This window comes from Thalassophryne amazonica, chromosome 23, assembly GCF_902500255.1.
Source record: "Thalassophryne amazonica chromosome 23, fThaAma1.1, whole genome shotgun sequence".
Classification (NCBI taxonomy): domain Eukaryota; kingdom Metazoa; phylum Chordata; class Actinopteri; order Batrachoidiformes; family Batrachoididae; genus Thalassophryne; species Thalassophryne amazonica.
The window spans coordinates 29,378,382-29,404,578 of record NC_047125.1 but is presented as its reverse complement, the minus strand read 5'-3'; the positions used below and the strand labels follow the sequence as shown (position 1 = coordinate 29,404,578).

The 26,197-nt window shown below is 41.1% G+C and overlaps 1 protein-coding gene across 1 annotated transcript in view; it reads left to right on the top strand.

Moving 5' to 3' along the window:
• LOC117505440 (exocyst complex component 6B-like) overlaps positions 1-25,195 on the top strand; it is a 91,031-nt gene extending 65,836 nt beyond the window's left edge. Inside the window, exons 16-18 of the mRNA XM_034165083.1 lie at positions 19,601-19,713; positions 24,265-24,276; positions 24,889-25,195. Of these exons, the coding sequence (XP_034020974.1) occupies positions 19,601-19,713; positions 24,265-24,276; positions 24,889-25,036 (273 nt within the window). The 3' untranslated portion in view covers positions 25,037-25,195. The remainder of the gene's footprint in view (positions 1-19,600; positions 19,714-24,264; positions 24,277-24,888) is intronic.
• The last annotated feature ends 1,002 nt before the right edge of the window (positions 25,196-26,197 follow it).

Here is a 26,197-nt window from a genome sequence, read left to right as displayed (position 1 = left end):
CCTTCCTGACCGTTAAGGGTCCTGAAAAAAGTGTGTTTTGGGGCTCGGACCCATCTTGGAAAACATTCAAACTAGGCAAAGGCGAAGTACAGAACTGTAGAGAAAATGTCAAGTTGAAGTTTTATGATCTGAATCATCCGTCCATCCATTTCTCACCATTTATCCGGGCCCAGTTTGCAGTGCCAGCCCTGCTCACATCCTCCAGATCCTCCTGGGAGGTTGTCAGGTTAGGACCAGTGGTTCTTCCAGCATGTTCTGGGGACAGTACCGCCTCAGCAGCAGTTACAGCCAGTTATGTCTGAAAGTTGGAGCCAACCAGCTGCCTTTTTGTGTTTGTCCAGCCACCCGGTGAATGAAAGTTATTTTGGCAGTGCCTGTGATCTCTTTCTTACAGTCACTACTGGAAGTTTGTGCCCATCAGTCAGGGATAGGTGGAGCGTATTCCATGTTAGAGGATTAAAAAAAATAGGCCTGTTGATGCTTCAAGGCTTTGCAGTTGAGTTGATTAGATTTAATGAGGCGTAGATCAGCTGCCAGTCTGTTCGGTTTGTCAAAAGAGTACAAATTCTTTGTTTTTATGACAAATAAGGGAATGGTTTGTGTTGTTTGGCCGGGTCATCGGTAGCCTGATTACAGTACTCGAGAAGCTCACTGAGGAGTCTGAATGTCTGCATCAAGAATCAAGATTTTTACACTTTGGTCCAAAGAAAGGTTTTAACTTTGGCACATCACCTGCAGTTCATTTACTAATGGAAGCCTCACATTTATCTCTTAGTCGGTCTGGATTTTGTCATTTCAAGTGCATATGCTCCAAGAGAAGTGAGTGACGGATGTACAAAAAAAACAAAAAAACCCTTCTGCTGTGGATTGATGGTTGTCAGTTTGATTGTTTAACACTTGACCTGCAGCACGTAAGGGACGTTTTTGGAAGAACACTGAATTAGTCTTTGTCTGGCTGGCCTGTTTATAAACTCAAGTGTCTTATGGTTATCCCATCATCAGTCGCTGTCTAAAAGCAGCAACGTTTTGGTCAGATTTGTTACTTTTCTGGCAGTCTGTGTAGAAAAGAAGCTGATTCACTCTAACAAGCTTATCTTAGCTGTCAGCAGCTTTCTCCTGTTGTCTGCAATTGCTAAATAATTTGAGTATAGGGGGGTGATTATGTTGGTGTGTATGTGCTGCTGTTTTCCACAGATCCTATCAATCCTCCTATATTTAGAATAGTCAGAAGTCTGTGGTTACTTCAAACCTTTGGCTGGCCTTCGTGTGTGTGTGTGTGTGTGTGTGTGTGTGTGTGTGGTGGTGCGTGCGTGCGTGCGTGCGTGCGTGTGTGTGTGTTGCGGTGTGGCATCCCCCCAGAAAAACACTTGCAACAGCAGAGTTCCACTCGTCCTATTCTCCGCTCGGCCGTACAGCCGGCGCTCTTCTATCTTCATCGCGCTCGTCTGTGTTTTCTGTCATCTGTTGGTCCCACTTTCATTCCGTGGTTGACCACAGACGGTGAAATTCCACCTATTCATCTATGCATCTCTTCGTATCTCTTCTGCTTTTAGGGTGGGTGTGTGTGTTTTCTTTTTTTTTCCTGCCCTCAACGTTTTAAGTTTATTGACGTTGACCCGTTTAGACATCTTTCTCCTTTATTCTCCACTTCAACTCAAACTGCTTCACCAGTTTGAATATCAAAGCAAAAATAAAATGGCTCTTCTTACTTTAAAAAACATCCCAGTTCTTTTTGTCTCCTTGTGTCCTATCTCTTTTTTCTTGGCCTTTTCCCCCCCTTTATCCTTTCCTGCTTTTCAGTATTGTTTTGTTTTTTAAATGCTTTTAACTCTTATTTATTTATTTATTTATTTTTATGTGTTACACTTCTTTAAGGACGTACTTTTATTTTCTGCCTTCACAATTTAGTGCTCTGGCTTATGTAAGATGGAGCTAATGTTAGCGGCTAACCGTGTAAGTTTATTATGAGAGCAAAAGCACTGAAATGCCAGTTAAATCCCCCCTGAAAAACCTACTTGTCATTTTCTCAACCAGAGCATTTAAGTGCTTGCGTTCATCTGTGCACATGTTGGCTTGTTGGTCTTAAAATGAAAGCGGCTGAGTGTTGGTGCATTACTATTGTGAGTCGGTAGAAATCGTTTGCACCATAGACCACCAGGAAACCTGGTTTCAGAGTCTGTCTAGATTTGAGATTGTGCAGGAACGTGACTGAGGATGTACTCACACGAGTCTGTGAGCATGTTTGACACCCTAAAGTCCAGTTTGTTTGTGGGCCGTGCAGTGTGATCGCTAACCGCGCCAGATCTCAACATCGTTGACATGACTGTTCCCTTTAACAGTTTGGACTGATATTTTATTATTATTATTCCTTCTTCTCTTTCTTCTCTCTTTCTTCTTACTTGAATATTAGTCTTCAATTCAATTAAGAGAATTTGGGTTAAAATTTGGTCTGGTTTCTTGTCTTACTGATGAGTGTGCAGCAAAATTGATTGATAAGTAGCATGCAAGAGGCCACGAGGCAGAAAAACGACTCAAAATAATCCACATTAACATTTCAAACTCAAATTTTCACAAGTTATACAGCTTCCTGTTAGCACTTAAATTTATTTCTCCTTTCTTTGAGTTCTGGTATTGGACTCCTTACTATTTTTTTGGTACCCATCTCCCACCTGTAGTACTTTGTACCCTTTACAGCTGTGCTAAATTCTTTTCCCACTTATGTGAAGCTAAATAGCTAATTTTCTACATTCCTGTTTTTAGTGAACGTCAAGCTGACCTGATTATTTAGTTAACCTTCACTCACAGCTTGAACTCCTGCTTGCTTTTTTCCCCTTTGACACTTTTTCCTCTTCTATCTCTCCATCAGTCATTCCTTCACTTTTTGACTTTTTAACTCGTCTCCATAAACTGGATTCATAGGTCAAAGCACTCGGTTTCCTAAAGAGCGCTGCTTCTTAAAGTGCCCTTTGTCTCGTGTCCTAAACATTACCTCACGAACAACATGTCGCAGCCTGATAACTGCTCCTCTTATCCTGCCTGAGATTGACCGTTGTAGCCGGTAGTCATTACCAAGTGACAGGCGAGCTGATTCTCTCCTCTGCCTGCCTGTGTGTGTGTGTGTGGAGGTAAAAGATGGGCTAAGATTCGAGACGTGGCCCAGTGGGAGAGGAAACCTCCGTATCACCTTTTCATAACCCAAACGGAGGAGCCGGAGAGATCGGAAGGCATGCACTTTAAAAAAGAACAAAACAAATAAAAGCAGAACTGGAGCCTGAATATATCACAACGGTTTAAAGTGTCCTCGCCAACTATTTCATACTGTTTGTACGTTTGCATTTTTGTAGTCTCCTTGTCATTATTCATAAGTCGCATTTCATTTTTCAGAACAAACGTGTCACCAGTGACAGTTGTGACTTCCCTTTCTTTCAAATCTGCCATGTTAAAATAATAAACCAGGCTAGCTTAAGCTGATCACCCCTCAGACGTTACCACATCTGTTTTGGATATGACAGGCGCTCTTCTCCAGTATTTGGCAGAATCGCACGCTAGATGCTCTGATCTCCAGACAGACGCCAAACAAGTCATTTCTCTCTCTGTTCTGTTCAGTTCACTTTGCTACAGTAGCTTCTGTTGGCGCGCGCTGGAGTTCATAAAAACGTCTAGACAGCGGCGTGTTCATTGTAGCAGGAAGACCTCACTTGATTCTGTCGTCTCTGTTTAGCATTTCATTGTTCCAGACTTGAGTGCACTTGCTACTTTATGCTCTTGCTTATTCCTATTTGACTGACGTTCACAAAATTTGTTATATCATAGTTAGAAAAAAATAGGGCTGTGTACAGTTTATAAAAAAACAAAACAACCTGTGCTCAGATGTTTATTTTTAATGTTATGTGACGTGTCGGGTTAAAAACCTCCAGCAGGATTTTCAGGGTGCAGCAACTGTAGATCCTCAAGTCTGTCGTTGAACATTTCATTTAACGTTTTTTTTGGTCTAAACTTGTTTGAGGAAACCTGAACGTTCTGTGTGCTGAACCGTACCGTGACCTCAAAACCGCGATTCGTACCGAACCACGAGGGAAGTGTACTGTTACACACACTAACACACAGACTGTCTTCATTCAGAAGACATTGCAAAGTCTTCAACACAAATTTGCATTTAAAGAAACGAGTAATTATAAATCTCATTGTTTATTTTGTTTACTTTATGTTCTAATGTTTGGGACAAAACTGATTTTAAAGTCTACGTCCTCCTGTGGAGGGACTTGGAGAGTTTAAGGGAAAGAAGAAGAGATGAGTGATGGTTGTGAAAATCATGGGACACAAAAAAGTCAGGTGAAAGTACAAGGAAGAGGGCTCTTGGGAGAAAAATGGAAATGTAATCAGATGGACAAGAAGGATGACAGTGGGACTGAGGGATGGAAGTGGAAAAACTGGATGGAAATAAGCACATAAAATGTGATTGAGAAATGGAAAGTGGAATAGAAATTGTCAGGTTGCCATTTTTTTTGGATCCTGTACCTCAGTTCAGCTCAGTGTGAATATAACCATATAAATACAGTAGTGTTCAGACTAATAGTAGTGCTATGTGACTAAAAAGATTAATCCAGGTTTTGAGTATATTTCTTACTGTTACATGGGAAACAAGGTACCAGTAGATTCAGTAGATTCTCACAAATCCAACAAGACCAAGCATTCATGATATGCACACTCTTAAGGCTATGAAATTGGGCTATTAGTAAAAAAAAAAAAGTAGAAAAGGGGGTGTTCACAATAATAGTAGTGTGGCATTCAGTCAGTGAGTTCATCAGTTTTGTGGAACAAACAGGTGTGAATCAGGTGTCCACTATGTAAGGATGAAGCCAGCACCTGTTGAACATGCTTTTCTCTTCGAAAGCCTGAGGAAAATGGGACGTTCAAGACATTGTTCAGAAGAACAGCGTAGTTTGATTTAAAAAGTTGATTGGAGAGGGGAAAACTTATACGCAGGTGCAAAAAATGATAGGCTGTTCATCTACAATGATCTCCAATGCTTTAAAATGGACCAAAAAAAATCAGAGACGCATGGAAGAAAATGGAAAACAACCATCAAAATGTATAGAAGAATAACCAGAATGGCAAAGGCTCACCCATTGATCAGCTCCAGGATGATCAAAGACAGTCTGGAGTTACCTGTAAGTGCTGTGACAGTTAGAAGACATCTATGTGAAGCTAATTTATTTGCAAGAATCCCCCGCAAAGTCCCTCTGTTAAATAAGACATGTACAGAAGAGGTTTGCCAAAGAACACATCAACTGGCCTAAAGAGAAATGGAGGAATATAATATAAAATTGTTCTTTTTGGATCCAAGGGCCGCAGACAGTTTGTGAAATGACCCCCAAACTCTGAATTCAAGCCACAGTTCACAGTGAAGACAGTGAAGCATGGTGGTACAAGCATCATGATATGGGCATGTTTCTCCTACTATGGTGTTGGGCCTATATATGGCATACCAGGTATCATGGATCAGTTTGGATATGTCAAAATACTTGAAGAGGTCATGTTGCCTTATGCTGAAGAGGACATGCCCTTGAAATGGGTGTTTCAACAAGACAATGACCCCAAGCACACTAGTAAACAAGCAAAATCTTGGTTCCAAACCAACAAAATTAATGCCTCGCAGATGTGAAGAAATCATGAAAAACTGTGGGTATACAACTAAATACTAGTTTAGTGATTCACAGGATTGCTAAAAAAAAAAAGCAGTTTGAACATAATAGTTTTTAGTTTGTAGCGTCAACAGCAGATGAACACCCCCTTTTTTATTTTACTAATAGCCCAATTTCATAGCCTTAAGAGTGTGCATATCATGAATGCTTGGTCTTGTTGGATTTGTGAGAATCTACTGAATCTACTGGTACCTTGTTTGCCATGTAACAATAAGAAATATACTCAAAACCTGGATTAATCTTTTTAGTCACATAGCACTACTACGTATTATTCTGAACACTACTGTATAAAACTGAAGTACCCAAAGCATAGGTGGGTCACATCGCAGCAGATTGTCAGCAGGTATTACTACACTTTAAGGTTTGTTGATGAGTGTTTAAATTAGTTTCTTCTTTGGAGGGCAGTCAGACATGTCTTCTGTTCTATCTCTAAAGCCTTTGTTCTTACATTTTTTTCTGTACGGTCCAGACACGCGCAGTCACATGACATTTTATCTGGTTAAGATAAGGTGAGAGCATTTGGTGCTTTTGCCATATGGACCAGTAACTTTTGAACATCAGCTGTCCTACAATCAAGACTTTAAGGATGCAGAAGTGGCAGCTTCACTCAAAATGGGCTATCAGCCGGTTCATAGTACATTTACATTGATACAGACTCCTCTGTTACTTTGAAACCGATGTCTGAGCGATTACAGCTCAAACAATTTCTTTCAAATTTTAGACCAGAATCCACAGTGGCTCCCAGATCCCTGATTTGTTGTAGGTGTAGGTGTTTTCTTCAGTATGTACTGCAAGTATTGCAGTATTTTCTTTGTTCAGCTGTAAAATAAAGTCTTGCACATCCAATAACTGATGTCATAGAGGCGGTTTACAACATTACTCGTGGGTCTTAAATCATCAGCAGGCAGGGGTGATAGACAGCGGTGTGTCCTTCAAGTACTCGAGCTGTGTCATTGCCTTCAAGTTAGTTTTCATCTTTTTTGAGGAAAGATATGTTTTAAATGAGTGAGAATAAGGTGAGCGATGGATTGAGGAGAGGAGACGGGGTGAGAATGAGGACAGGAAGAGATAGACGAGTTCAGCGAAGTTGAAAGGGGAAAATGGGCTGCTGTGATGTCCCTCAGTGGGACACGGAGACATCTGCACTGTAAGTGACAAGCCAGAATGAGGAAAGCGACTGCTGACAACTCCTGCGTCTTGCGGCTGAACTCGGCACAAACTCAGCCGCGTCAGCAAGATGTTGAACTCTGACAGATGGGGCGAAAAAGGAGAGGACGAGCATGGAGGAGATGAACTCGGAGATGGTGAGAGTTCAGTCAGAGCAGAAAGGCCAGACTGGGGGAGGCAGGCTGCAGAGCCAGAGATGAAGGCGTGAAAATGTACGCTGCAGCGAGCAAAAAGCGAGGGATCGTCAGTGAAAGAGTGCAGTCAGGTGAAAGTGATACGGCGGACAGAACGGACGTCCAGGGTGGTCTGTCTCTGCTCTGCCACTTTCTCCTCAGGAGGCCGACACTTCCCTTCATCCATTTGACCGCTCACAGGAGGAGGGGATGAGCAGCAGGATGAGAGGAGAAGAAAGAGGGCAAAGGGAGGATGAGCATCAGACGGACATCTAAATGCTCGCCCGCCGATCTTTTGGGAGAGCGGACAGTTTGAGTTTGCACAACAGGCAGCAAATGGTTTCCTTTTAGCCGACGCTCAAACACACAAGCTTTTCAGAGTGGAAACAAAAACCTGCTCTAACGAGTTTGCCTTTGAGCGACCTTCACAATCGCGTGGTCACAGAAATGTGTCCAAGGTGTTCCAGTGGACAAACGCGCTAATAGACACCGCGTCACCACAGAGCCGTGAAGGCCTCAGTTGAAATTTCACTTGAAACTCTTTTTTTTTTTTTTTTTTTTTTTTGTTATTCCCTCGTCTCCGTTTCTTGAGAGAGTCCACAGAGAAACCAGTCAACACTTTAAGGGTCGCATTAATCGTGTTTTCAGAAAGTTGATATTAGTCCACTTGTGTATTACAGCTGAACAGTTCGTCCCCGACTCACTGACGGCCACAGTGGGCGTGGCCCAAGGGAGTTCAGTACTTCCATGACTGCTGTATCATACCTCTGTTTTAAGCTGAGGTCCAATATTTTTCAGACAAGGAGTAAATAAATAGTAACGTCAGACCTGGAATTGGAAGCGGTTCTTCGCGTGAATGGATATTTTGAGTACCTCTTGCCCGAATTGCATCCAGTTATGAAACACCACATTGTATAAACATCGAAACCATCCAACCATCTCTAACCACCCAAGCTCACCGTGAGTTCATCCCCACTTCTCGAAACCAGGTGAAAAGCGGGAGTCACTTCGAGGAAGCGCAGCACTTTGCTAAAATGCTATCGCTAACGTTCCTCTACAGTGCAAATGGGTCGCCACGTCTAGGCGTCCCTCAGTAAACATGCTAATGATCCTCCGAAGACATGAAGACAACCCGATTAGTGGCATCAGGTCGAGGCGCGTGCACTGGTGCCACTCATGGCTGTCCCTACTGGATGACAACCATTCAGACAGACAACCAATACATCCTCACTTCTTGAAGTTGACCATGTATCTGATGTAGGCAGATGAAATGTGGGCATCCTGGAACTTCTCCATGCATTGAGGTCTTCAACACTCTGTTTTGGTTCATGTCCAGAGAAACGCACCGCATGGCTAAAATGTTGTAGCTGATGCTCCCTCACGATGCAAAGCGCAAAGGTATCTGCGACGTCGGACACCTTTGACTTTGGACCTCGATCTTGGAGTACAGGGTTCTCTCCTTGGAGCTTTATCTTCCACCACTATCATTGGATCATTTTTAAAACATTCTTTCAATTGAGGAATGTGTGTGTGTGTGTGTTTTTTTTTTTGTTTTTTTTTTAGTTTATGGTTTGTTTCTGCAGCGAATTCTGTAAATATACAACAGAAGTGCAGCTTGGTTTAAAATCAGCTGACGGCAGCACTTTACTACGTTTGACAAACACTTTTGTGCGCCTCTGCACTTCTGCCAAACGGTTCGAGTGCAATCATGTGATTGTGATCCTGCTGTGGCCAAGATAACAAACTGAAAACAGTAGCTGCAGTAAACGTGCGCGTTCATATCTGCAGATTTACGACTTCAAGACCTGATTTGTGTGGGAGAGGTTGGTGTGTGTTTCTCTGCCCCCGTCTCAACTTCCTGTCCCGTCTGTGGCCTGACCACTTATTGGCGTGACAACAGGTCATGCGGTGGTCATGGCAGGAGACCTATTCAGTGACCTGATTGCAGCGGCGGTTTGCTACTTCGACAAATGGTCAAGTAGCGGTCAGGAATTGAGGAGGTGGCAGGGTCAAGGTGGTTTGAACAAACAAAAACACAGGGATCTCACACTCGCTCACAAATGACTCGTGAAATCAGATTTTTCTTAATTACCCACACATCCTCCCCGCATACGGGAATCAAAATGTTTGTCCCAGAAATGTTTGTCATTCACACACTTTTGTAGATTGGCGCGCAGTGACCGGGTCAGGTCATTGTTTTGTGTTATCACCCTCAACTTCTCCTTCAAGGTCCGCGATACGACCTCCATCTGCACCCCTTCCTGTTTGTGTGTGTGTGTGTGTGTGTGTGTGTGTTCATTTCATGGTCAAACTGAAAAGTTGAACCTCTTGAACAGCTCTTCTGACCTTTCACCTCTTTCCTGTTTTGTAGTTTTTGGACAAAGTGAGAAAAGAAATGGTTCATTGAGGCTGTAATGAAACAAAATGTCTCATTTTCTGTTGGAAAATGAGATTTATTTAGTGCTTGTGGAGCTGCAGATGTACTCTGTATACTTATCTAAAGTTTTGTCATTCCATTGTACCAGTATTAGTATTAATATGCCATTACAGTGTTTGGTTTCCACCCGTATGACCAGAACTACAGTTTTCTAATAGTGTCAGTAAATACTTATGGTTGAAACGTGTGTGTGTGTGTGTGTGTTGCTTCCAAAATTGAGATTCAGATGAGAAGGTGCTATGAATGATTTTTCTTCCATGAGATGTAGTACTTGTGCCAGACATAAAGTTCTTGGCCTCTCCTCTTCAACCCTCCCTCCTAATCCACAGTCAGAGTTTGAAGCCTTTTCACATATCCAACAACTCTCTGGGTGAAAAGCCAGACATTTGTGGATTGTAGTGTGACCACGTTTTTGGTCAGAAGCTGTTTTTATTTGGGATGTGATTATGTTAAGTTGTTGCTCTTAACCATCTTGACAAAAAAGTTGAGGGCTGATGGTTTCACAAGGCAGGACTTTTACACAAAACGTAACCATGCTGCCAGACCGAGAATGTAAAAGCTCAGAGCACAGAGGGAGTGCTGCTTCATTCTTGCTGCTTCATTCCTGCCAACCTGTACGTGTTTTTAATACCAGGCAAATGTCAGCCAGTAATAATCTGGCTCTAATCTGCCACCTGGTGGATGTCGTGTTTAATCCTTAGTCTAATTTTTCTTTCTCCTTCCTGACTCCAGCAAACTTCCAACTTTTTAGCCAAACTAAAGCGATGACAGTAATGAGCGCAGCAGCACAGCGTGTACCTCCTTACAGTGAAACCTCTCCGTCTCATCGAAGCAACAGGTTTTATCGTCTCTCTGATTTAATTCTGTGCAATAAGGTCCCTCCAGAAAGGTTTTATCAAAGAAATTCAATGTAAAGGAAATAATCTGAACTCCAAATGAACTCTCCAAAAGGCGCAGAATTAAAGTTTTGTAAGAAAAGAAAAAAGTGTGTTGGACACAAATTGACTTTAAAAAAAAAAAAAAAAAAAAAAGTGACGGTGGCCAAATTGACCTTTTTAGAAAGTGCCGGGGTCCAAATTGAGCTCTGGGCTGCCGTTTTTCTGGCCCTGTTTGTTTGGGAGTATTCCGTCTTTATTTGCTTTATCAGCGCGCCGAGTAGCTCCCAGCAGGCCTCTCTGACTTCAGCCTGCACTCGTTTATCGTCTCCCCGTTTGGTCCTCCTCCGTAACATCTAGTTACCCTCTGCCTGACCTCTTTCTCTCCCTCCTTTCCCTTTTCTCGTCAAGTCCTGTAATATTTCCCAAATCATTCTTTTTACTTTTCTCTTTGCTCTCTCGTTTACCTCTCCTCTCTCTCTCGCTCTCACTCTGTGTCAGTCTATGTCTCTCGCCCTGGCTGGCTCGGTCTGTGTAGTGTCTAATTGACAGCGGAGACCCCTGGTTGAACCAGCAGCACTCTTCTTGTCTCCTAGTTCCTTTTTTTTTTTTTTGTCCTCCTCCCCTCCACGCTTATTCCATTTCAGCCCTCTCACTTTTTAGGAGGTCGCACAACTTCTCTGTCACTGCTGGCAAACAGCAAGGGAGGATGGGAAACACAAGTTACGTATGTCTGAAGGTTTGCCTCAAACTTGCTCTCTTTGGCATTTTATTTAAACCGTTTGCGATATCTGAGTTCTGTCTGGACCTCATCGACACCGAAATCTAGGACCAAACTCCGAGCACAAACTTTAACATTTGCGGGTTTCCTCAAACTCACTGGTCACCTGTCAAAGTCTTTGTGGCACATTTTGGGAACGCCTCATATGTATATTTTTACATGCGTATTTTCATGACTGATTCATCCATAAATCTCATCTCTTTGTCACTTATCAAAAAAATAAAATAAAATGTTCTGTCGAATTTTTCAGAAGCAAACGTTTTTTTGCAAACCACCCAACACTAAAAAATATTCAATATTCTGCACAAATTAATAAATAAAAAACCTGCTATGCTACAGTTTTTAAGAGTCTTTAACCAGTTTGAACAATTTTTAAGTCATTTTCAGATGTGAGCTGTTGGAATAGAAGCTTCGAAATCTGACACAAAATGAATGTAATAATTTTAACAGTTTAACCGTTTAAATCAAACAAAACCCGTTAATCTCAATTCACTAAAAAAAAACAAAAAAACAAAAACAAAAACAAAAGTGCAAACCTAAGCAGATTTTTTTTTTTTCTTGTTAATGAACAAATTATTCTGCAGACTGACTCGTTTGTTTTGAAGCTCAGATCAGTTTAATCTTAACTGCTCAGATCTCCATCTTTTGCATTCTGAGAAACCAGCATTTCTGGAGAAAGTGTGAAGTTTTGACTCTCTGGGTGCAGTGTTGAGAAATGTTGGTTTCTCTAAATGCAAACGATGGAGAGCCACGCCCTACTTTTCCTGGGTCACACTCAAAACTTCTCAGTCACCCTTCGTAAGTGCCAGTAGCTGGACTGCACCGCCTGATAACCTCTGAAAATGACCTTGGTTTCTGTGTAAAGTCCTCTCTTCCTCAGCTGGTTGTCTCAGTCCTGGTCTTCATCACAGATGTGATCTTGCATGGACCGAGTGTTGGGTGGGTTTGCGGAAACCAGCGTCTCAGGTGCCTTTGCTGGCAATGAAACATTTTCTGACATTGACTGTGCACACAAGGTTGTGATCTTTACGGAATTGATGGGACACCCTGATGGCAGCACTTGTGTCTGAGTTTGCGATGGATCGAGTCCTGGATCGAGACTGAGATCCAGGCTTTCACTGATTTTCTGGACCCGGCCATCACAACTCCCTCTTGTACATCGATGCTGAACTTAGTGTGAAGTAATTCTGGAGTCTCTCTACTTGATTGTTCCACTTCCTATAAAATCTTGTAGCCTCGGGTTTCAAGTCTGAGTTGGAGTTTTTATGAAGGTGACCGACTGTGTAATTGTGTAAAAACCTGATGAAATGTTTTTGTGGTCTTCAGTGAAGGACCTTTGTTGTGGAATCAGGATGTCGTCTGTGACGTTGACGGACGGGTGTCAAGTGAAGTGTTTCTTTTTCAGCTGATAAGAAAACACTTTCACTCCTGGACTGTGACAGAGTGAAAGATGAACAGATGGAAGAAAAGGAGGGAGGACTGAAGAGATGACAGACAAAACTTTCTGATAAGGCTGAAAAACACTTTCTCCACTTTCACCCAGACAGTGAGGACATTCCTCTCCTTGTTTTTTTAACCCCAGGTGTGATTGACAGGTGTCTTTTTGGCCTTTCTGTGAAAAGCTGTGCTGCCTGTGACCTTTGAACCCAAACGTGGATTTAGGAATGATGTCCCGAAAAGAAGGGAAGTGATGATGGACGGGTGTCAGAGTGGACATTTTCCTGTTTTCTGCTTTTTCAGCTTCTGCTGACCTTCAACCCTTTATCTCATGGTGCGCCTCGTGTGGAACCAGTGGGTCTGAATAGGCGGCAGCACGCGCATCGTCTCTGTCCTCTCTGGAAACTGAACTGGACACTTTATATGAACAAAGGGAGGAGAATTCTGTGAGACGAGGTAACAGACAGACGGGTGGCCACCAGACGGAACGACAAGTGTGCGATTGAAGCTAGTCTGCCAGAAAAGAAAATGAATAAAAAAACAAACAAAGCTAGACCAGTCTGTAGTGGACACGAGGGCAAAACAAATATCGGAGTAAAAATGTGCTTTGACAAGTGTGTTAGCGGGTGAAGATCAGTCTGAACGTATCCAAAATAACACTCGGCAACGAGCGGTTTTCAAGAAAGCATGTTTTGCGATGTCGCACTGAGATGAGATAAGATCTGTGCCTGAGGAGAAGAGAGGGGAGGAGGAGGAGGAGCTGTCCGAGGTGCTGAATGTGCAGCCTGCTGTCGCCACAACACACACCGTCAACACAAGACATGTTTATCTGTAATACGCGGGAGTCGCCCATCGTAGCTGCTCTCATTAAGATCCAATCTCTCCTGATTTATGATCAATAACTCTGTGATGAACTGTTTCAGCTGCACGAACGTTAGCGACTTGACTTTCTGTTGCTTTAAGTCGACCGTAAAACTCTTGCGGTGAATTTTAAATATGCACAATCTGATTGGTCCACATTCCAGTGGGATTTGCTTTGAGCTGAAGACAAGTGACGGACAGCTGTCAAAATGAGCACTTTACCCATCAAAGGTCAAATCACTTTCCCTGCTTTTAGTGACCTTTGACCTCTCGCCTCCTCCTTTTGGAGATGGAGAGATAAATAATGGTGGGGCAGGGCCTCAGAGAGACTGAATCTGGAATGTTCTCATTTGCAAACATTACATAATCACAAGGAGTGTAAACATGATGCGTTGTGGGTAATCTTGACATTTGTCCATTAGCGAGGAGAACATGGAGATTGTGCAGCAGCCGCAAAGAAATAAATCCCGTTCACAGCTGGAATAACCGTTAACAAGCCCACTCAGCGCTCGGAGAGGGGGAGGAGGAGGAGGAGGAGGAGAGGGGGAGGAATGATGGACATGCGGAGATTTAAAAAAGGGGGGGAGAGAGAGAGGCCTTGATATGAAAAAAACAGGTGAAGTAAGAGGACAGAGAGGCAGCAGGGCGAATCAAAAAAAGAAGGACGGAGGGATGAAAGAAGGGTGAGAGGAGCAAGGAGGTGAAAGGTGAGAGTGACCTAAGGAGGGACGGAAAAGGTAAAAGGAGAAATGATGGAGAGATCCGGTGAGGGGAAAGAAAGGATGCAGGAAAGAAGGGAAGTAAGAAATGGATGAAAGGAGCAGTAAGGAGACGAATAAGAAAATGGAAGCAAAAAGAGTGGAGGGGGGCAGAAAAGAGGGGATGGGGGGGAGAAATGAGCAAAAACAAACAAGAAATCTGAGGGCAACACGTCACTTTGTTTTTCTGCTCGTTCCCGAGAAGAATAAGAGGAAGCAATAATCAGCGTGAGGGAGGAGAGAGACGGAGTGATATCACAGGGAGGTCACGGTGAGGTGAGAGAGGGGGAGCGAGACGGAGAGACAAGTTCAGCGAGAGGTGAAGAGAGGGAGCGTGTGGAGGGTGAATTGGGGGTCAGGTGTGTGCGCACGCGTCGCTGCGACCTGCTGCCTTTTTTTTTTTTTTTTTTTTTTTGAAGGCCCACGCTCGACTCTTTTTCCATTTCCATCACTCTTATCTGCTCCTCCTGTCCTCCCTCTGGTTGCGCCTCTCCTACTGTTTTACCCTCCCTCCCTCCCTCCACACTCACCTACTTTTCACCCAAATCTCCCCCCCCCCCGCTCCTCTTTTTCTCCTCTCCCACCTGATCTTATCATCTCTCTACAGTCATCGTTTTTTCCTGTAATTAGTTGAACAGATGATCATCAGAAGCGTTTTGATCATTGATCGTGTTCAGACGTCGAAAAACGTTCTCGCCTCTTTTCTTTCTGACAGTTAACAGATAAAGTGATTAAACACAAGAAAAACAAAGACGATGTTGCAAATATTTCTTTTTTTGTGATTGACAGGCATGTTGTATAGTTAGGGGGGATTCGTCCAAGTTTGGGCGTGCACATGTGCACGCGTGCAGCCTGTATCCCCGCTGTGGCGGTGTTTGTTTATACGGGAGGATTAGCAGGTCAAACCACGGCTGTGCGAGGGTGAACTCGAGGACAAAGGAGAGAGAGAGGTGAAAGAGGAGAGAGAGGGGAACATGAGGAAAACAGGAGCAGGAAGATGGAGGGAGAGAACCAGGAAGTCCAAATCATCACTGGATGGAGAAAATGAGTTTTCATCGATACTGCTGATGAGGCGGAGCACCGCGACCGCTTGAGCGAATCATAACACGTTAATAATCGCTGGAAGACATTAATATTCACAGAACAGCTTCGTAGAGAGTAAATACTTTAAAGTTACGGCTCCGCTGCTGCTCATAAAACCTGGAGTGGATGGTGGGCGGGTCTGTGACAGCACGGCAAAATTCTTACCTCCTCTGGGGAAAGAAAAGAGGTGCAACACGTTTTTAAGCACAATGATGATGTCACTTCTGGGAGGGCTTTAAGTCACTCACTGTAATTTCACAGGTACGACGGATGCGTCAGTGGCACCTTCAGCTTTTGTTTAGCCGTGGCAAGAGGCACGGCGTCCTGTGGGTGTAATAATGTGTCATGTGACTGGTGACTGATGGACAAACAGCTCTGTGGGCGGGGCAGAAAGGACAGAGACGCACAAACTGTCTTGTTTGCCTCATCTTCATTTTTACAGTCGCCCTCATCACGCATGAGCAATAGGCGTGTGAACTCTAGGCTTAAAAAAAATTTCAAAAACTAAATTGCCCATGAATCAGAAAAACAGTTTCTTCAACAAAATTGTGTTTCAACATGAAAAATTAATATCAAAATTTGAAACCGGTCGTGTGCTTCAATGTGAAGATACAAACTTTCCTTGTGTCTTGTTTTTTTATTGTATGTCAGTAATCTGACCCGATCAGGTTTTTTGGCCCCGATCTGATTCTGAGTCATCTGATTTCGAGTATCTGCCGATACCAAGTCCAGATCCGATACTTTAAAAAACTGAATGAACAATGAACAAATGCTAAAATATAGAATATTTTCGTTTTAATCACCTTATTTTATTATTTATCACTTAAACAGTGAACTTCTCCTTGAGGTAGCTCGAGCAATCAAGTAATAATCTACCAGACTTAAAAAAATGTACAAATTTCCATGTTATTTTATTTGTCTAAAAATAAATGTCCAAGGTTCCATATGTTAAACAAGAAATTATCTAATCTGAAATAACAGGTGGTTTTAACTTACAGATGAAGGGTTTCTAAACAACCATTTATTGATTTAGCTAATTTAAATACAAGTGTTCTAAACTTTTTTAAAACAGTAAACAGAAATTTTGAGGTAACAAACAGCAACAACAAAAAACATTTCCAAGGATTTTTCTTCAGAAAACTGCTCTATAAAAGAGCAGATCAGTGGTTTCTGCACCGATCTGTTTTGTACAGATCTGTGGTTTCTGCCACTAGTCTTCTGTGTTTTGGCCCGACGTGTCGTTCCTATTGGACAGCACGAAGCTACGTCACAGCTCAGAGCGTCGAAAGTTCGATTGGGTTGAACTTATGTTTCTTCTTTTGTTCAATAAAAAAAAAAAAGAGTTGAACTTTGACCGCGTCAGCCTGCCGACAAGCTCCCGTCAGAAGCGTCGCTTTAGCTCAACTTTTGACGCGATGCTGAAGCCTCTAAAAAGCAACGCGTCTCATTGAAAATAATGCTTTTTACACCGATTCTTGATGCCTCTGACGCTTCCAATGCGTGAAAGGCCCATTAACCTGCAATAATGAGCTTGAAATAGCGCCGATCAAAATAATGAGGATAAGATCTATATCGGATTCCTGATCGGGATGCAACGTCCGATTTCGATCAAGTCTGAAACCACATGATCAAGCCCGATTTCCGATCACGTGATCGGATCGAGACATCCCTAATTATAAATTCTGTTATAGGAGTACAACCTGCCGCCTGACAGTTTTGACAGAGATTTCAGCAAGTAATAAACAGGTAAAGATGCAACTATGGATCATCTTTTGCAGTAGGAGAAGTTGTTGTGTACTGAAGAACAATGTCTGTAAATTTAACACATTTAACGTGAATACTTCCAAAGTAATGACTTCTTGAACTCGGCATCTTTTTGCTTTTAGAGTAAAATCAGTGGCGCCTCCTATTTTTAAAGCCATAATATGTCAAAACCTAACAGACATAATAAGGCTGTGAAAATGTGAATCACACTGGACAGAGTTAGTTTGGAGTATTTTGTGACATTTGGTGATTTGAGGTGGATTTTTACACCCCTGAATAACAGACTGCTTTTGTTTTGTATTTTTAAAAAAAAGTCAGTTTTGGCACAAACTAGATGCAATGTTTGCTCAATGATTCCAAATCTGGCAACGTCAGTTTAGATATTTAGTAAAAATAAAAAAGTCGTAAAAGCTGCGTTGACGTGTAATAATAATAAAATCATTTGTTTGAAGTTTGTCGTTTAGGTGGAAAGGTTTTTTTTTGGTCATAAGAGTTTTGTTTTTTTTTGTTTTTTTTTGCTGTGTTGCATGTGGCGGTCAGGCCCCATTTTTTTTTTTTTTTTTTTTTTCACCTTATTATTGGTTTTTGATTGATTCTGTGATTTGGTGCAGCTGGCTTTTGAAAACCACTAAAAATAAAACAAAAAAGTTAACGATCTACAGCCGCTGGTTAGACAAGATTTAGAGAGCACACAGAAGCAGCAGCTATAAATGTGAACAAGAATCTGCCACTACACGATCGATTTCCCCAAAAACCATGAAAATCAGCAGAAGTGAATCATCTTTTTCTTTTCCACCGTCATCATCAATCCTTCATTTCCCGTCAGAATATTTCATTTCTCTGCTTTCTGTTTGTCTGATGGCACTCGTCCATCACCCGACACGCATTCGTCTCCTCTTATCTCCATCTGCCCTTCCCTTACCCTCTCTCTCCTCCACATGTGGGTTGGCTCTCCATCCTTCCTCTCATCCCTCTCTCACATATGGTTTCTCTCTCTGGATCTGTGCGTGTTTGGTGTTACCCAGAGTTCATTGGGGCTCCCGGTGCTGACGAGCGGCTGTTTGTCTGCACACGTTCTGCAGGTTATGCAACACAACTGATCTGAATGTAAACGTGTCGCCGTTTAAATGTGACACTTTAGGAAATCAGTTCTGCACCGTTTTATATTCCAACAGTTTAAAAATAAAATAAAATAATTAACTCACAGCAATCAGTGGATTTGTTTAGAGGCAGGAAAAAATGTTCTGCCCAGATATTATGAACACAATGCGTCAGCATCCAATCAGATGGTTAGCTAACATGTAGCTAGCTAAAAAAAAAAAAAAAATTAATCTGTAACTCACCAGGTTGAGTTTTTTTAAAGAGGAAAAAACATTCAAATTGGGTGAAAGTTGATGGGGCAGATCAGTCCAACTGTATGACACCTGCATATGTAGATGATGAAAATTAGGAGCAGGTGTTTTGTCAATGAGAGGCAGATTGTTTCTGTACAGATGTGAAGAAAATACTTTCCAGACCTCAACGGAAATGGTCACAAATCCACACAATCCAGCAGAAAGGAGTTCTTAAATGAGTATATAATAATAATTTTATTTGTTCAATCATTCATTCATTCATGTCATTTCCCATGAACAAAAAGGAACAGAAGATAAATCTTGTTCTCTGCTCCTTATAACAAAATAAAAAACAAAAACAAATAATCAAAAGAGAAAGTCATTTGTTTGTTCAATTCCAACCCAAATGCCTTCTCCTCGCCAAGTCAGCAAAAATCAAATAAACATCATTAACAAAAACATGATTGCTTTACACATTGCATCCATTTTCTTCTAATTTTCTATATTCTCTCATACATGTCCTTATACATTTTCTTTTTTGTAAATTTATAAATTTACATAAATTTATGTAGCCGCAAAAGAGAAATAAAGTGATGGAGGTGATTTGTTTATGCCCAGAAATGTGCTAAATCAGATTCACTGTTATTGTTATAAGTCTGATTGTTAAACAGTGCTTGTATTACACAATCAATCTAAGATAGGCACACACACACACACACACCCAAAACCCTGCAGAAAGGATTTTGTATGAATGTAGCCAGAGATGTTTCTTCCTTCTCCCCTTCCTCCAGATGTGTTGCTTTGAAGTTGCACTGAGCTTTGAAATGCGCTTTTATTTTATAAGGCCTGGACCTGGCGGGGGCCTTATTTAGGAGCTGCTCATCATTTGTTATTCCATGATATTGTGCGATAGCAAGAGTTTAAAAAAGTTCTTTTACTTTTAGAAGTAAAAATAAAAATCTCAAGCTCATTTCAGTTTCTGCTTTTTTAAAGTCTCTCTCAAATCTTTCCTCTTTGTCTTTGAAACACTTGTTCTATTAGGAGGTTTTGGTGCTAATCAGACAGAACTTTTCAGGAAACTTTGACCATTTATCTTGTCGTTCGTTGGGTTTGAAACCGCCCCGTTACTAATTTTCCTGATTTTAACTCTGAGTTCCACACATTGTTAACTTGTTGAGGAGTTAAATGATGTGAGTCGGTGACTGACTGTTTCCTGTTTCCGTAGTTACTGGACCTCTTCACTCAGTGGGACTGGTCCACATATCTGGCTGATTACGGCAAACCGGCGTGTCGATACCTGAGGGTGAACCCACACACGGCACTGGCTCTGCTGGAGAAGTGAGTCATCTGCTCATTCTCACCATTTCATCATCTTCAGAAACAGTTACACCTACACAATTTTTACCACTTTTTAGAACCGTGAAATAATCTAAATAGTTAATTTTATCTTAGTTTTAAAATAGAAAACAAAAATAAAAATGACTTAAAAGTGTAGAGTCGTGTGCAAAAGTTTTAGGCACCTTGGCATTTTGCGCGGCTTGAGTAAAAAAAAAATTCAAGTTAAATTATTTCTTCATAGGTAAACTACTTTATTAGAGGTCACCTCCCAATCAATGTTTTCGAAGGGTCCCTTCCACAGGGTGGTGCCCTTTGAGACTATTGTGCATTCTTTCAGTATTGTAAAGACCAAATGTCTTGGTGATGTATGAGTTCACTGAGCATCATCTGTGCCACAGTTGCTCGATCAATGGTGTTCTTTGAGCATCTGTTCAGTGGTGCGGAGGCAGTACAATACACACACATATACATGTATATGTGTGTGTATTGAGAGAGTGAGGGAGGAATAAAGTCTTTGCCTAGCTGTGAGGGTCTGATTTGTGTGTAGGATCGTGACCATCATTTAGACACGAGCCTCGGGCTGCACCGCTGTCCAAGGTGCTGAAAGAGTTGAGCATAAATGCCCACTGCTGGTATGTGCTGTAGTGTTAATTTTTTCAGATGAGATAAAACATATTCGTCAACTACCTTTTTTTTTATTTCAAGATGAAAACAAGACAATAACGATACAACACTTTTCTAAAACACTAAGACAAAATTCAGACCCGTTATTGTTGATGAAAAAAGACTAGACTAAAATGTTTTGCATGAAATAAAAACTCTCTCCGTGTTTACAGTTTGTGGCATTCAGCGGAGTTTACGCTGACGCCATCCTGACACAATATATAAAATGTATGTATTTCTTGCAAACTAGGAACCTAAAAGCCAAAACATTTGTGTTTAATAACTGTGCGTTTAAGAAGTAAACACAAAGTACATCGCACGTCACACGAGTTAAATAAATAAATAAACATGCTGCAGAGTAAATCTGTCAACGCAAAACATGTAATGAAAAAATAGTTTACACTTACACTCTCACAGTGTTCAAGTGTCTGATCAGCTCCATGAGGCTCAGGATACAGATTGTGTAGATTTTTGAACAGGGCAACAAACGCTACATCCATCCAATATTAAGTTGTTTTTAACATTATTTATGACAAATATCTAACCAGTAACATAAAATATGACGTGTGCAGCATATTTAAATTTAATTGGCTCAAGTTTATTTTATTTTATTCTGCTTTGCTTTAACAAATTTCCAGCCAATTCTGACTGCAGATAGAACCACTAGATTCAACAAATGTTTAATTTAAAAAACCTGTGCTCCTACAGCGCTGTGGATTTAAAATATGAGGGAAAAACACCATAAACCTTCAATCATTCAACAAGTGTATTTTGTTACATGATAATTTTTTTCAGATGCATGAAACACTATATTGACTGAAATGGTCATCAGAAATAATGTTTTTATTCAAAAAGACTAAAATACTTTGAGTTGTCTTTTGCCTAAAAAAAAACAAAACAGGTGACAAAAGTAACACTACATTGCTGCATTTTAGCACCATGGAGGTGAGTCACATCTCGTTTAAAAAAGCAATAGGGATTGATTGATTGATCGGATTAATTTTGTTTGCTGTTGCATTTGCCTGGTATTAGTACAACAACAGTGCTTCATAATGAATTTTTTTTTCTTAAAAATCTCGGCAAACTGCTCACATCGTGTGTCCTCCCAGACTTTTTATACCGGTGTCTGGGGGGGTTCACAGCACCCCAAAATGAAGCAGGTTTTTTGATAATTCAGTTCTATCTACCTGATTGTATTTCTGGAGGTGTATAAATGAAATGATTGAAAACATTTAATTATGATCTAAACTAAACATTCATTAGTTCACAGCTTTAACTCATGCAGTAAATCTGAGTGAGGAATTTTGTTGACTTTATTTCATCGATATTGATGAAGTCGACCTAAAACTCACTGATCTAGATGTAAACAAAATCCTGAATTTTCTTAAATTCTGTTTTGGATTATTTATTGTTGATAAAAAGAATACATAGTCGCATAAATACATTTGCATTGATTTTTTTTTTAAATATTAATTGTGCCTAAAACTTTTGCACATAATTTGAAGGTACCCAGATTTCACTCCATTTCTGTTTCAGACATGTATTGTAAAGTGTCTTTGTGACACAACCTGTGAACTTTTAGCTCACTGACAATCAGACACGTCACTGCTTTGATGTTAAAAGTAGCTTTGTTCAAGAGTAAACAGCAGTTCTGTTTCAAAGTGTTGACATTCTCACCACAAACACAAGTTCATATTTTACTCATTTTGCTGCATGAAAATACAACATACAGTATTTATTGTACTAACATGTTGACACACATACATGTACACCACATACATATGTATGTCATCGTTCTTATGGTGCAATAAAACCATTTTAATGTCAGTCACGTTTCTCATAGTCATGTATGTGTACATACATGTATACAACCTGTTGTCTTTTACCTTACTGATGATGATCAGAAAAGCGACTGTTTTGATGTTAAAATGGTTTTATTGTGAAGGGTTAGCAGCAGTTCTGTTTCAAACATTTACACTACAAATACAAGTTCTATACATAGCTGAATGACATACATTGTCAGTAAGCTAAAAGGCAACGGGTTGTATACATATACAACCCCGTTGCCTTTTAGCTTACTGATGATAAGAAAAGTGACTGCTTTGATGTTAAAATGGTTTTATTGTGAAAGGTTAATAGTTATGTTTCAAACAGACGTGTGCATACAACCTGTTGTCTTGACAATCAGAAACATGACTGCTTTGATGTTAAAATGGTTTTATTGTGAAGAGTTAACAGCAGTTATCTTTCAAACATTTACACGACAAACAAGTTGGAGACATACGAGGTCTGTCCATAAAGTAACGGTCCTTTTTATTTTTTTCAAAAACTATATGGATTCATATGTTTTTACGTCAGACATGCTTGAACCCTCGTGCGCACGCCTGTCGGTGACGTCATTCGCCTGTGAGCACGCCTTGTGGAAGGAGTGGTCCCGCCCCCTCGTCGGATTTTCATTGTCTGTAAATGGCGGAATGAGAATGACTTTTTTTTTCCATCAGAATTTTTTCAGAAGCTGTTAGAGACTGGCACCTGGAAACCATTCGAAAAATTTATCTGGCTTTCAGTGAAAATTTTACGGGCGTCACAGAGAATAAGGACTTTAACTACAGGTTTAAGGACCCCTTTAAAGACGGTCGGTGCGCCGCACTGCAACGTCGCGGCACAAACCACTGGATCATTTCTAAGCTGATGGCTCTGTGGATACGAGACCGTTGTGTGCTCTTTCTCTGGTTATCAGCCATTTTCCGGCAGATTTCACTTTTAACAAGAGATTTTGTCATGGAAAGCCGCGCGGAGGCTTCGCGCTTCATGGCTGATGTCCAGGTCTTGTGATAACCAGAGAAAGAGCACACGACGGTCTCGTATCCATAGAGCCATCGGCTTAGAAATGATCCAGTGGTTTGTGCTGCGACGTCGCAGCTCGCAGCGCGGCACACCGACCGTCTTTAAAGGGGTCCTTATTCTCTGTGAAGCCCGTAAAATTTTCACTGAAAGCCAGATAAATTTTTCGAATGGTTTCCAGGTGCCAGTCTCTAACAGCTTCTGATGGAAAAAAGTCCTTTTCATTCCGCCATTTCCAGACAATGAAAATCCGATGAGGGGGCGGGACCACTCCTTCCACAAGGCGTGGAAAAACTCAGGCATGCGCACGAGGGTTCAAGCATGTCTGATGTAAAAACATATGAATGAAATCCATATAGTATTTGAAAAAAATAAAAAGGACAGTTACTTTATGGACAGACCTCGTACAGGCATGTATGCATACAACCTGTTGTCTTGACTATCAGAAACATGACTGCTTTGATGTTAAATTGGTTTTATTGACAAGAACTCTGTTTCAAACATTATCACCACAAACACAAGTTGGATACGTATGTACAGAACTTAAGTTTATGATGTAATGGAAAATGTTTGGAACGGCTGTTAACTCTTCACAATATAACATCAAAGCAGTCACGTTTCTGATAGCAAACTAAAAGGCAACCGGTTGTATGTATGTACATACAACCGGTTGCCTTTTAGTTTACTGATGCTGTGATGTTAAAATGGTTTTATTGTGAACAGTAGTTATGTTTCAAACATTAACACCACAAACACAAGTTGGATACATTCATGCATGTATGTACAGGACAGAACTTGCCAGAAACTTAGACACTGTTTATGCTTGTCTTTGTGATGTACATGAAAATGTTTGAAATAGAACTGCTGTTAACTCTTCACAATAAAACTATTTTAACATCAAAGCAGTCACATTTCTGATTGTCAGTAAGCAATAAGGCAACAGACATGTATGCATCCATACATGTATGTTATGCAGCTGCAGTGAATACTCACATTTGAAGGTTTGTCTTCAGTGAATGATGCTATGCTCTTTCCCTCCTACAGGTTATGTGAGCAGTGAGTATTTTTATCGGTGTGTGTGCAGATGGCATGAAAAATATTTCTGCGTGCCCTAAAACCTATGGACTTTTTGTAACATTGTAAAAGAAACTAATCACATGAGAATCCTCTAGGTTACTTCATAACATGACTAACATTGCTCAGCAGCCTGTACGTTACTGTGGAGACTGGAGTTCTGCTGTATACTGCAGATGGTCCCACTGGTTTAACCCGCAAAGGAATCCACTAATGTCTTCAGGAACCTCAGAACCACCTTATTCAAATTCTTCAGTGGATGCAACAAAGCGGGACTTGGGCGTGTTTGCGAGATGGCCATTTGTTGTGTGTATACTCGCTACCAGTAATGATGTACAGGTGTCTGAGGAACGTTTTCAGAGAGGAGGTGGATTTTGTTTTGAGGTGTGGTCCTGCTGGGCTCCTGAACGTACCTCTGGTCCACGACAGTCCACCATCCTGCAACACACAAACCCAAACAATCATCACTGCACGGCTTTGACTTTTCTAAAACTGTGTTTGCATGTCGTGCAAGGGCGGTTTGTTGTGTGCGACAAATCTGCCCGGGGCACAAATTGGCTTCTCTAATTTTTTTTTGTTCTTCTCTGTCTTCAGGATGAGAGAGATGGGGAGGAAGAACAACGTCTTCGCCCCGTTCAGGAAGCAGGACAGAGATCGCCAGAAACTTATCGACACCGTTCTCAAACAGCTACGGAACCTCATCGCTCAGCATCACGCCAGTAAAGCGCATTTAACTTGCTGATCTATGCACCTTAACATTACTGGACTTCAGCCACAGACAGCTGGCCATGTGATTAGTTACTTCCTGACACATAACCTGCTGTGTTGAATGTACTGCAGCCTCAAAGGGACAAACTGGTTAAAGAAAGGAATGGGGGGTGTGTCTTTACAACATGGCAACTAACAATGATGTTTAGCATGATTTATTCAACCTAATAATTAAAGTGGAAACTTTTGTCTTAATGTAACAAACTGTCTTCCATAAATGTGTGATTCTTCACATCACTTTGAAAACCTCAAACTCTTATCTGATTACTTTGGTAACATAATAACGATAAATATTTTCTGACTGTCCATTGCTAAAAAAAAAATCCACTGCTGTACCTTGTAGAAAATGGACTTCAGTGCACATGGATCTATCAAAGCTCTACTGTGACCTTCAATCCATCATAAACGGATTCAAAGTCTTCCATTTATGCTCTAAAATCTTATCAGTTGCCGTGTATGTGAGGTCACATGTTTTTGTTGTTGGGTGTTTTTAAGGGAACCGGGCCATCGTTAATGAATGTGCCTTTGCTGTGTTTTGTTTTTGGGGGTTTTTTTTGCCAATAAATCAGCGTCACGGTGGTATCTGGACTTTGGACACGAGTTCTTTTACCTCTTCAAGGACACTAACACTTGAAATCATTTAAAACTTATTCAACATTTCTTGGACCCCAAATCAACTGACGCTTAGCATCCAGAGTCCCGCTGCCACAGCAGCTGCTGGGATTTTTAATTTGTCCAAGTGAGACGGGAGCACTGCACAAACCTGTATTAAACCACTAATGAATGAAAGTATAATACTAATAAAATGTATAACTAATGCCAACGGAGTCAAAAATGTAATAAACAAAACGCTTTTGAATATTTTTGTATCGGCTGTTTGTTTCGATACTTGGTGTTAGCTTGAGATGGAGCAAACACGTACAGACAACTAAATAAAAACCTGAAGGAGTTTAGAATACAGAGCTGCCAGCCTGGAAATGTTTTTTTTTTTAAGTACTTTTATCCAGCAGTGCAGAGTGCGCCCCCTGTATCTTTCAGTGAAATTAATTATTGTCCGTGTCATTAGATAAACAACCAGGTTGGACGTCCACATCTACTTTTTTTTTTGGATTGCTTGAAAAATGTCAGTCTGTTA